Raw genomic sequence first — 11,702 nt, forward strand, 5'->3', positions numbered from 1 at the left:
CTTTGTTCTTCCCCAGTAGCTCGGTGAGTGCCTTCTGACCTGGGGGTCCCATCTTCCAGCACTATCTCATATTGCATTTTGGATACTCTGTTCATAGGGTTTTTGTGGTAAGAGGTATTCAGAGGTGTTTTACCATTGCCTTCCTCTGAGTTTGGATGCATCTTAGTCTGGTGTCTCAGCTTTGACCATTCCTCCATGGGTGCCCCTGCTAGGAGTCTAGCCTTTTGGTCTAGACTCCTGACGGCATTGCTCTCAGCTTCTTCAGCACTCTCAAACCCCCTCACCACGTTAAGGATTGCTGCCTGAATATGCGCTAATCTTGGCATCACAGCATTTGTCTTCATCTGGGTCCTGTGTCATACACTGACACACAAAATGTTTTCCATCTTGAGTTATGGTGAAATGCTGAACTACAGCTGACTTCATGGGAAGCTTCTTTGACATTGTGAATTTATATTTAAAAAAAATTGTCAATCAAAATTTATTTTGAAGTCGAAGTTGGTACAATTCTACTGACTCTGACTCCACCCAAAATTCCTTCCGACACCACGCCACAGCCCTGTGGGTTATACCTTTATAATGGCACAAAAGGGTGTGTAAGAGCAAACAGAGGAGACTCAGGGTGGTTCAGCATTGCCAGAGGCACAAAGCAGGATTGCCCACTGTCACCCCTGCTTTTTTGCCCTGGCAATGGAACCCCTAGCACAGGCCCTAAGAGGGGATGATAATATTCAGGGATTGAAAATCAGAGGCAAAACCCACTTAATAAATTTCTTTGCAGATGATATTGCTATCATGGTATCTAATCTGGAACAGGCAATCCCTAAATTGATTACTATAATTAAAGAATATGGGAATCTGGCTGGCTTACAAATAAATTTTGATAAATTAGAAAAGATGTGCCTAAATATGCCCCCAAGTCTTCAACAACACATCCAACAACAGGCAGTTTGGGGGGTCTACAGGATTATGTTGTTACAGTAAGACTTTAATAAAAATTTATTTTAAAAAATGCCCCACAGTCGTTAAATACTTAGGAGTCATTATACCCAAGAATTTACATAGGACAGAATCCCTTAATTATAACCCTCTGCTTAAACCCATTAAACAACTGCTCCTTGTTTAGAAGAACTCACTACTTACATGGCTGCACCAAATAGCAACAGTAAAAATGATGATCCTCCCAAAATTACTTTCTTGTTCCAAACCCTCCCAATTGCAATCTCACCGGCAAAGCTGAAGAAATAGCAATTGCTATTAATTAGGTGCATCCACCAAGGCAAAAAGCTAGATTACACCATACTGTTCTCTATAAACGCATGGCACATGGGAGTGCAGGGATACCCAACCTTATGTTATGTCATGATGTCTCCCACATTAAAAATCTACTTCCCTTGATACATAAGGATGAAGGGTGCTCATGGTTAACAATGGAACACCCCTCCTGTTGGGACCATAAAATAAGAGCCCTGCCTTTCACTTATTCCCATAATGAATATCTCCATTTCCTGGATAATACTTTTTTACTCACATATCTGGCGGTATGGAAAACCTGTAAAAAAAATTCTCTCCTAACCCTCCTGGATAATACTTTTTTTTTTACATCTCCTGCTATTCTACTATATAGACAAGCTGGCACAATTTTGGAACTGGGAACTCAAAGGATTTTACATCCTTGGAGATCTCTTCTCTAACTCTAACCCCATAACCCCACAGCGATTAAAAGAACAACTGGGCTCCTTCCCCTGCACCTGGCTCCAACTTCATCAAATACAACATTTCACATCGATCTCTCTGTTAAACAACAAGGCAACAAAACCCTGACCCCATTTGAAAATCTTCTCTCCCAGAGTTCCTTCACTGACAAAGGCTTGTTATCAACATTGTACAAACTGCTGTTAGAAATGACAACCTGAACCCTGGACAGCCTCCACAACATATGGGAGTAGGATACCAACACTGAGATTGACCTCATCAAATTGAACTCTGTCTGGGGAAAAATCCTTTCCATCAGCCAGGTGGAAAGAGAACTCTTTAAAATTAATCCATAGATGGTACCTGACCCTCCCCACACACCCTTAGCAGAATCACTAAGGAAACTAGCTCGACATGCTGGAGGGGATAATGGGGGACAGGTACCTGCTTCCATATGTGGTGGATGTGCCCAGTCATCCGGACTTTTTGGAACAAAGTATTCTATGAAATTGGTCTCATCACGAGACAGCAAATAATGCCTGACCTCCTTGATACCTTTTCTCAGTATTTCAGGGAGACAGTGAAGCTTTACACTTTAAAGAGTTACTGGTCTCCTTTTTCATAGTAGCTCACATTATTGTGGCACGTAGCTGGAAACAGGCTGACCATGACTTAATGAAGGAACAATACCAACAAATCAAGGCAACAGCCCTTAAGGAGAAACTCACCCAGCAGCAAAGAAAACAAAATAACCCTTTAAAGGATGCCACATTTCAGACAGAAATGGTATATGTTTATTAGCCATATTGCAATGAAGGAACGCAACTGGAGTCCCCCCTCCACCCATGACTCTCTATGGAGAGATGTCTTTGGTTGAATAAGCCTAGAATCATATCAACCACAGCCCCTCTATACCTTACCCTAGCATTCCTTGTACCTCTTCTTATTGTCATTCACATATTATGTATAAGTTAGATAGTGATATAATATGGATGTTGTTCACACACACCCTCCCTTCTTAGCAGTGCCTTATCCTGATATCTCTTCACTCACCAATCTCTCTTCTATCCCCCTTCCCCTCCTCCTTGTTCTCCCTCTCCTCTCTGCTTCTCCTTTTTCTCTCTTCTCCCTCCCCCTTTCCCACCCACTCCTTTTTTAAATTATTCTTCTATTTTATTTATTATCTATTTGTATTGATTTTTTTAAAAAGTTGGACTCATGTCCTCTTATTGTATGTGCTTGAAAACCTTTACAATAAACATTTTGTTCAAAAGTGCCGGGTAATAAAGCTATTGTAATATGTATGTGGGATCTGGTTCTGATAACAGAGAAATTTGGGCTACCACTTTGACCAGGTTTTGTACCACAGTTATTTTAGTTATTTCACAAGAGGCTAGAATTCATTTGAGATCCACTGAAAGACCAATGCCAGGGACCAAAGGGCTGAAGTGCATTTACATGCATGCATTCTGGGGCTTCCCCAGCTTAATCAGAGCTGCTCATGCTACACTGAAAGCCACTCCCAAATGTCACCTAAGTTTCTGGACCTGATTCTTGGGCACCATGTCTGAAGATGGATGCTTTTGAAGGCATGCTTCCTATAGTAACCTTTAGGAGTGCCACTGAAGGACAGAACCACATTTGAAAAGAGTATCTTGATAATATTGGCTATGTGCAATGGCTCATATTAATTGCAATGATTCAGTTTGATTTGTATAACTTCAGGAGTAGTGCCTATTCTGTTTTGAATATCTATGTACTAATGCTGTTGTTTTATTGCAGAAAGTTCTATAAGAAGTTGGGTCAGCAGGCATGGCTGGTTGCTGCTATCACAGCTACAGAGTTCCTTATTGTGGTAAAATATGATCCCTACACCCTAACACTGTCACTTCCTTTCTACATTACTCAGTGCTGGATCCTTGGAATCACACTTGTGCTTACTTGGACAGTATGGCGCTTCTTTATTCGGTAAGAGTTGAATTGCTGACTAGACTAGGTGGACCCATGGTTTCATCCAGAAGGGGTCTTCCCATGTTCTAATTAGATTTATTCATCACTTGTTACTCAAAGGTCTCCAAGTGACTTACAAGAATGTTAAAAATTAATCTATCGTACTATAAAAACAAAAAAATAAAACAACTTCCCCACGAAGCCACAGGAAGCTTTGGCAGCATATTAATAACAGACAATATGATCTCAGTCTATCAAATCTTGAGGAAAAAGGTCTGTCTTTACCTGTCACCGAAAATATTTATTTATTATTTGATTTGTATCCCGCCCTTCCTCCCAGCAGGAGCCCAGGGTGGCAAACAAAAGCACTAAAAACACTTTAAAATGTTATTTAAAAAAAAGACTTTAAAATACATTAAAACAAAACATCTTTAAAAACATTTTTCAAAGCTTTCAAGCTTTTTCAAGATGTCAATAAAGGTGCCAGGTGGACCTCACTGGGGAGCCTATTCCACAGCCACAGCTGAAAAGGCCCTCTCCCTTGTCACCACCCTCAGAGGGCAGACCTGTAGAAGGGACTCAGAAGAAGATCTAAGGTTACCATGAAAGTTAAACTCATGAAGCTCTGTTATAGAAATTATCAAATACATGAACATCTAAATTTGGGCAGCAATGCTCCAAGGCTTCAACACATATAGGAGACTTTTGAAGCTGGGAGTCTGTGGCTACTGGGGGCTAAATTTCAAGCTTTGATTGTTTTTCGCCATCCAAATCTTTGGCTACAAACATCTTGTAAAGTTTTCAAAATAACCACTTGTCTCATGACTCGGGAAGAGTAAGAATTTTATCCAGGGAAGACAGACCTTTGTGTGTTGGGTTTCCTGATGATTCTGAAAGAGGCACTCAGGTTGCCTTCTGTCCCTTCCCCTCCTAGAAAAGATAGAAGCAGTTAATCTTGCTGGAACAGAAGAGGGAGGCAGGTGAGAGTCTTGTCTGCTGCCTCCAGAATAGACTTCTGTGTTATAGAATTCTGTTCAGAAGAATGAGATGTCTTACCTGGCTGGACTGAACCTGTGCGTACCACCATCTTGGACAAAAAGCAGGCTTTAACTCCACCATATTCACTCTGTTTGTCAGATGCGTCCAAGCTTGTTTCTGCTTTTCTTTCTGTCTCTGTCCCTTTGCTAGATGCAAAGTGACAGAAAGAGACATCCTAACCAGCCTCACAATGTTCACTTGGATAAACACTACGACTGGCTCACTGCATGCATTTTCTGTCTTTCTCTTTTGCTTCAGGCTGATCTCCCCACCCCTGCCTCAGTTAAACTTAAAACCTTTAGCATTGAGTGTGGAAGAGAGAATGGGAGCAGCCACAACTTGCACTACAGAGGAGTTGTGAATTGATTATAATAACTATTCCTACCTATCTTTTAGCAGCTAGAGAGTTGTTGCTGATGGAGTTTATAATAGCAGAGAGTTTGGTGAGGGGTTGAGTGGGAAAGGATAATCAACTCCTGAGTATTTGCAAGGCTATTTTAGTTGCTATAGAATTGTCACTTTAGAACTAGGAAATGCTTAATGTTTTAACTATAGGCAACATCTGAGTTTGGTTACATAATTGCCTAATTCAGGGAAATGAAAGGAAGCAACAAAAGGACAGAACTTTTACTAAACTTAAGTATTGGTTTCTGTTAAAATTAAAGGTGAAATGATCTAATTTTTAAAAAAATGTTTCATTTCTAGTGACATCACCTTACGGTATAAAGAGATAAGAAGGCAAAAACAAGAACATAAATATGGAAAGGACAAGTGTTTAAGCAATGGCGATGGACATCCTGTACTGGCAGATGAGCACAGTGGGAATAGACTAAGAGAGAAAAAACTTTGAACTTGAGTAATGAATTAAGGACTGAGAGGGTTATTTTTCATGCAAGTGTAACCCTTCCTAGTTTTGTAAGTGTTGGTGTTTTCTCTCAAGTGAGAATCCTGTTGGAAAAGGTGCCACCTAATCTCTTTTGAGGAAGGTGCTTACAACTAATATTAGAAGCAGTACTCCTCCCACAAGAGGACCTCCACCTAAGTGTGCTATAAATGTTTCTGTCATCTTACAAAGTGGAGAATTAAACAGGTGCAAAGGGAATCTAGTAACCCCAATTCTGGAAAACTTTTATGGCTTGAGGGGCGTCAGGAACACATGGAATAAGTATGTGCACTGTGAAAAACAGTTTGGTATTTTCTGCTGCAACTACCTTGAACTGTGGTACTAATATTCATGTCCTCCTTATCCATCCATCCATCCATTCAACTATTAGGACAATATCAACAAAATAAATGGAGGGATGCAACTAAAGCACGAGAACAAATGGCATAACTTTGCACAACATACTATTGCAACAGCTCTTGGGGGTCCTGGATCTAGTTGCCTATGTCTCAAAGCGAAGGTGCATTACCTTGAAAACAGCCTGCTACTGCATCTTCTTGATACCAAATACCTCTTCAATTCATCTTTGTCCTGGTCATCCTTTTTAGGTCAGACGTTACGTGAAGAAAGTGAAAGCTATAGGGAAAATAGTTAATCTACCAAAATCGTATGTTATTTGCCTTATTTTTCTACCACTGAGCTGCTGTCTGTTCTTGCCAAGGCTGTGCTTCCTTGAGTCTTAGACACACACCCCCAATTGCACAAGGCAGAGCATGTCAAACAATTCTCCAGAACTGTCTTGCTACTTCTAGAATTTAAGCTGCACTAAATAAGGTGGGGATATATTGAGGCAACTGCAGTGTGCACAATCAGCCACTAAATGCGAAAAGGGTATTGCTAACATCTCATGAGAGCCTCCAAGAATGCTGGCTGTCTTGCTTATCATTTGCCTCCTAAAACATATATTGAACAAGTGAAGTTCATGTTACAAACATCTCCTCTACAATTATAGTTGTCATAGGAACTTGTTTCACATTCCTAAAACAGCTATGTGAATTTACTGCTTACATATAACACTAAATTAATCTTAACAATGTAACACTTGTCTTAAATCTGTTGAAACTTTTTGAAATTTGTTTTGAAATGAGCTTTTTGTTTTGAAGTATAAGCTAATATGTGAACCCTACTCTTGCCACCATTACCCCCACCAAATAAAATCTCAAAAATGCTGCTGGTTAAAGCACAATGCACAGACCTTGGCTTCCTTTCATGTCAATACTTGAATGGCAAAACAAGTGGGGTTTTGCCTTTTCTACAATGACACTAATGTTCTCCTCTTACACAATAGACACTTTCAGCAGGGCAAAATAAAAAAATCAATATAAATGAATCTTTGAAAGCTCAGCAAATGAAGTAATTTTTTAGCATATAAAATGAGTGAAGGAACTCTGTTTCATGATTATCAGAATGGGGAAGGTCATATGAAGCTTATTTCTTGATTTGTAATGAATTTACTGCTGATTTAATCATGGAATGGCAGATGTTTAAAATTAGGATTTATCTGCTGTTCAATAATAAGGGATGCTATGGCTTTAACTAGACATAAACAAACATCTTAAAAGGGCAGATGCTGCATTGAGCTGGTACATTAAAACAAGCCTCTCCCCACATGGATGCAGTAGGTTTTTGAAGTTGTTCAGGGTTAATTTTGTGCCTGTCTTGTGATCTGACTAGAGGTAGTACCAGTGTATCTGTGCTAGTGTGGCCCCAGTTTTGCAAGGCTTACATAGGCATATTGTCCTAGTCTGTTTTTATACTAGTAAACTCTGCCCCTCTTGTAATTGTAATGTCCTCCATGTAATTCTGGTGGTATCAAGTGCAATTTGGAGAATTTGAAAGGAATTTTAAGTTTGTTTTGTTTTTTGTTTGAAGAACCAATTATGTAAAATTTGAAGAGCAGAGGAAACTGTTTCCCAGTTGAAGTTGATCTACTCTTAAAACATTACTTTTGTACTGATCTTTTTGTTCATTGAAATATTGCGTCTTAACAGTTACAGTCTGGATAACTGAACAAATGTAATAAAAGGATGTTTGCTGGTGGCTCCTGAGTTCGAAATTTTGTGTGGGAGGCAAATGGGTTCTTATTGACTGCCATAGCTATGATTTTCCAGGGGCAATGGAAAGTCCTAAAATTAGGACCTAAAGGCTCATTGAAGAATTCTGAATGTAGCTGCACTGTAAGTCCTATTGATTTTAAGGGGATATGGGCTATTTTCTGTGGACTGCACCGATTTCTATAAATCCCTGAGCCATCTTGAATTTCCTGTGGAAAATAACACAAAATGGTTATAAATTAAATTCAGGTTGCTTGTTCATAAAGTGGAATGGGATAGGCAGCAAAATGGAGAAGCTCATTAAAGCAAATTTTGAAAAGGGCCTTGAGGTTTTTCTTCAGGCTATATTTGACACACTTGCAAGATTGTGAGCTTAGACAGATGGTCACAGGGCTAACATTACCCAAGAGGCTGACTGCCAGTTCTCTCCTTGCTAGAATATGAGTTTCATCATCTGTGTGGTTTAGAGAACCAAAGTTCTTGACCACCTCTTCTGAGTTTCTGTAATTTGACCTTTAACTATGGAAGTGCAGTGATGCTTTCTCCCAGCATTCTACCTTCCAGAATTAAGGGTTCATCGAGGGCTTGTGTTGCAATGCCATAATGTGAAAAAGGTGTCAAAGTACAGAATGAACTACAGCTGCCTTGTTACTAATATTACCTGTGATGTATTTTAACTTAGCCACTTGTGTAAGCAAAGGTGTATGAGCTGCCATCTCTCTACAGCCATAATCCTTTCAACTGCCTGTGCATCAATACAAAGACAATGAGCGCACCAGCTTTTTGTAAATACAGGTCTTCATTTCATAACTTGAAATTGATAAAGCAGGGAAATTCATCTGTCCTCTTTAAAAATTAATGTATATGGTATAGTAATGTATATCATACCATATACTTGTAGAATATTTGCTCATTGGGACTGATTTTTACTCTTAGGCCACATAATAAATGCATATAAGGAAATAAATAAAAAACCTATTCTTTTTATTATTGTAAGGGAAATGCTGGACTGTGTTGCGCAAAGTGAATGACCTCCACTTAAGGACTTTGGGTAAGAAAGTCTGTCCTTTGTAAAAAGATATTAGCAACTCTAGTGTCCAGAAACTATAATGAGCCAAAAACAAGTAAGAAAGAGTTCTCGTGTCCTAAGTTTACATTGATTAACTGCACAGACCAGAAGAAATGTTTGACTCTTACACCATCCTCTATTTTACTTTATCCTTAGTCCTGTGACAGTGATAGTGAGTCCATACTATTTTCTACTGACAGATCAGGAAACTGAAGTGGAGACCGTGTGGCCTGTCAAAGTATATTCAGCATGTTACTGATCAGGCTACTTATCCAGTGGATTGGATCTACTGTCTAACATAAACAGTGACTGGTCAAATGCCATGGCAACTATATCCCAAATCTATGCCTAGAATAAATCCTGTGTCCCCATTACCATGAGCAGCAATGTTGAGGTTTGCACAAAGCATAAAATATTCTGGCATAAACCTAGAGTCAAGGAAAGTATGGAAGGAGAGGGAGGGAGAGGTAATAGTATAACAGTATGATAGGGCATAGTAGTGGGGATTGCAAGTGATAGGAACAAATCATAAACTAATGAAGCCTCACCTTAAATGGAAGCCGTGTTAGATCATCCTTTGGTTTATTGGCCTTTAGCAGATGCTGCCTCCATATTTCTAAATATATTCTTGCAATTATGATGGAAGATGGAAGGGCAAACCATCTCAGGAGACTAAATTCCAAGATGCTACATTTCCTATGTGATCATAAATATAAGTTGCTGATCACAGTCCCCTGCTATCTTGGCACTTCTGGTTAATTTGAGCTCAGAAATACTTGGCTGGAGCTGCTACTTACTACTCCAACTTTACAGAGTTTCATTCTGAATTAGGAAAGTGATGCTTACTATGAAAAGGTAAAGGAATATCTTTCAGAGTCTATCAGAAAAGTGTTAAACCTATGCTGTCATAGACAATGCAGAGGGGGTTAAATGCTTCCATTTACAACACGGTTCATCTTGATGCCAGCCTGCCACCTTAGCAAAGGAAGTGTTTTCTAAAGGTAGAAAAAGTTATGTTTTGCTATAAGCTTGCTGGCTTCAATGTGAAGGCCCAGGTGGCAGGAATAGTTTAGAAAAATTGGCAAGGGAGCAGCAAAAGTAGATTTTTTTCTCTTCACCTTTTCCCAAAGCCCCTGAATATTTCCACCATATCTCAGATCTACTGACTCAAAAGCAAAGTCACACAAGACCACCTCAATTGTGCAGTCATTTTGGTCTACTGGGCCTGTACTGTTAGCAAACTTGTCATTAATTCCAGCAAGTAAGTTCTGAACTCAATTGAATCTATGGACCACCTTTTCATATGCTTGGTGTCTCTTATCACCAAGTATGAACCAATTCCCAGTTATACTTGTTTTAATGGTGAAATAAATGTGTGAACCACTTATCTCTCCCCCCCCCAATGCATATAACATACACAAGTTACCATAGCCTCTGATGAGCCTGGAACAATGGTGTATTAAGTAGATGGAGTATTGTATTAAGTAGATGGAGTATTTTTTAAAAAATGTTTTTAATGCTGTTTTGTTTTAATGTATTTTAAGATCTGTTTTTATGATGTTTTAAAGTTTTTTAGTACTTTGTTTGCCGCCCTGGGCTCCTGCTGGGAGGAAGGGTGGGATACAAATAAAATAAATAAATAAAAATGGGGAGAGTTGCCATTATTTTCAAGGGAAGAAAGAAAAAGGTGGTTGGCAAATGCCTTGTCCCTAACTAGAATGGAAAAACATTCATTCTCTACACACACTTTTTAGTGACCCCCCCTTTTTTTTTAGTCAAGTAGTAGTCTTTTGGTGAAGTTTCCAAACTTTGATAGGAATGCATGGACTGAAGATAAAATACACTTGCAAGATTTGTAAACGGATCAACTCCTTCCTTATCTATACTAGACTTAGGTAAATTTCCTAAGCAATGTGGAAAATAAATACCTTTCATGGGATTTGAATCAACAATGTCTCAAGGTTGCAGGAAAAAGCATCACTTTGAAAGTAACTTTTTGGAAATTCTCAAGTAGGAGTGCTTGCTTGTCTCCATAAACCTTTTATTTTCTAATGTTTGATGTCATACTCTAGTTACTCAAAGCAACACCAGTATATGGACTTCATCTGCCAAACCATGGGGAAAATAGTGGCTCAAAGGCTTGTTCCATCTCAATTTGTTTGGTTAACAGTTCATTTAGACAATTAGCACACACACCTAATTACATTTAAATTAGAATCAGAATCCCCTAACCAGAGCTTGGAAGTAACTAGTTACAAGTAACAAATTACTTGTAATTCATTACTTTTTGAGTAACGAGTGGGTAATTCCTTTACATTTTGATTGTAATAGAACTAGGAGTAATTTTACTACTTTTGTGGAGTAATTGTAACATTTCCAGAATTACTTTTGGGCATTACTTGGGGGGGGAGCAGGAGGAAGTCTTCTGCTCCTCTGATTTGTGGATGAAAATCATGTGCCTCAAACTGGGCTTCTGTACAGTGTCACTCTTCCCTCATGCTCTGTGGGTGGATAGGAGGCAACGAGGGAGGAGGCAGAGAGTGAGACGGGGTGGAGTGGAGAAAACAATTATTTTAAAAAACGGATAGTGGTGGTGAAGAATGGAGTGGAGGGAAAACGGATCCGGAGGTCAAGAACATGGATAAAGGAGGAGAAGGAGGCAGCAGCAGCAGAATGGAGATAAAGAACTGTGGAATTGAAAGATGACGACATGTTTTGGCATACAAAGTGGCCACCACCACCCTCTCTGGCTACTGTGCTGCATTTGCAGTATTTTAACTTTTTTGCATCTCAAGAAAATGTTCGCTTGAGTGAGTGTCCCTTAGTTGGTGGCAGGGCAGGGTCTGGGAGGTGGTTGAGAGAGATTATGCCAGCTGGCTGAGTGGGGGGGATTGCACTTGGTTTAACGTGCAAAGATCTGAGTAGTGGCCTCAGCCTCCCTCCCCACCACCCT

The 11,702-nt window shown here is 39.5% G+C and overlaps 1 protein-coding gene across 4 annotated transcripts in view; it reads left to right on the forward strand.

Moving 5' to 3' along the window:
- Window positions 1-7,666, forward strand: part of PTDSS2 (phosphatidylserine synthase 2) — a 75,975-nt gene extending 68,309 nt beyond the window's left edge. For 3 of the 4 annotated variants that reach the window (XM_061609910.1, XM_061609912.1, XM_061609911.1), the window contains 2 exons: window positions 3,478-3,663; window positions 5,389-7,666. In XM_061609910.1, the coding sequence (XP_061465894.1) occupies window positions 3,478-3,663; window positions 5,389-5,533 (331 nt within the window). In that variant the 3' untranslated portion in view covers window positions 5,534-7,666. The remainder of the gene's footprint in view (window positions 1-3,477; window positions 3,664-5,388) is intronic. The other variant, XM_061609913.1, reaches the window with a different exon arrangement.
- The last annotated feature ends 4,036 nt before the right edge of the window (window positions 7,667-11,702 follow it).

This window comes from Rhineura floridana, chromosome 2 (genome assembly GCF_030035675.1).
Source record: "Rhineura floridana isolate rRhiFlo1 chromosome 2, rRhiFlo1.hap2, whole genome shotgun sequence".
Lineage (NCBI taxonomy): Eukaryota > Metazoa > Chordata > Lepidosauria > Squamata > Rhineuridae > Rhineura > Rhineura floridana.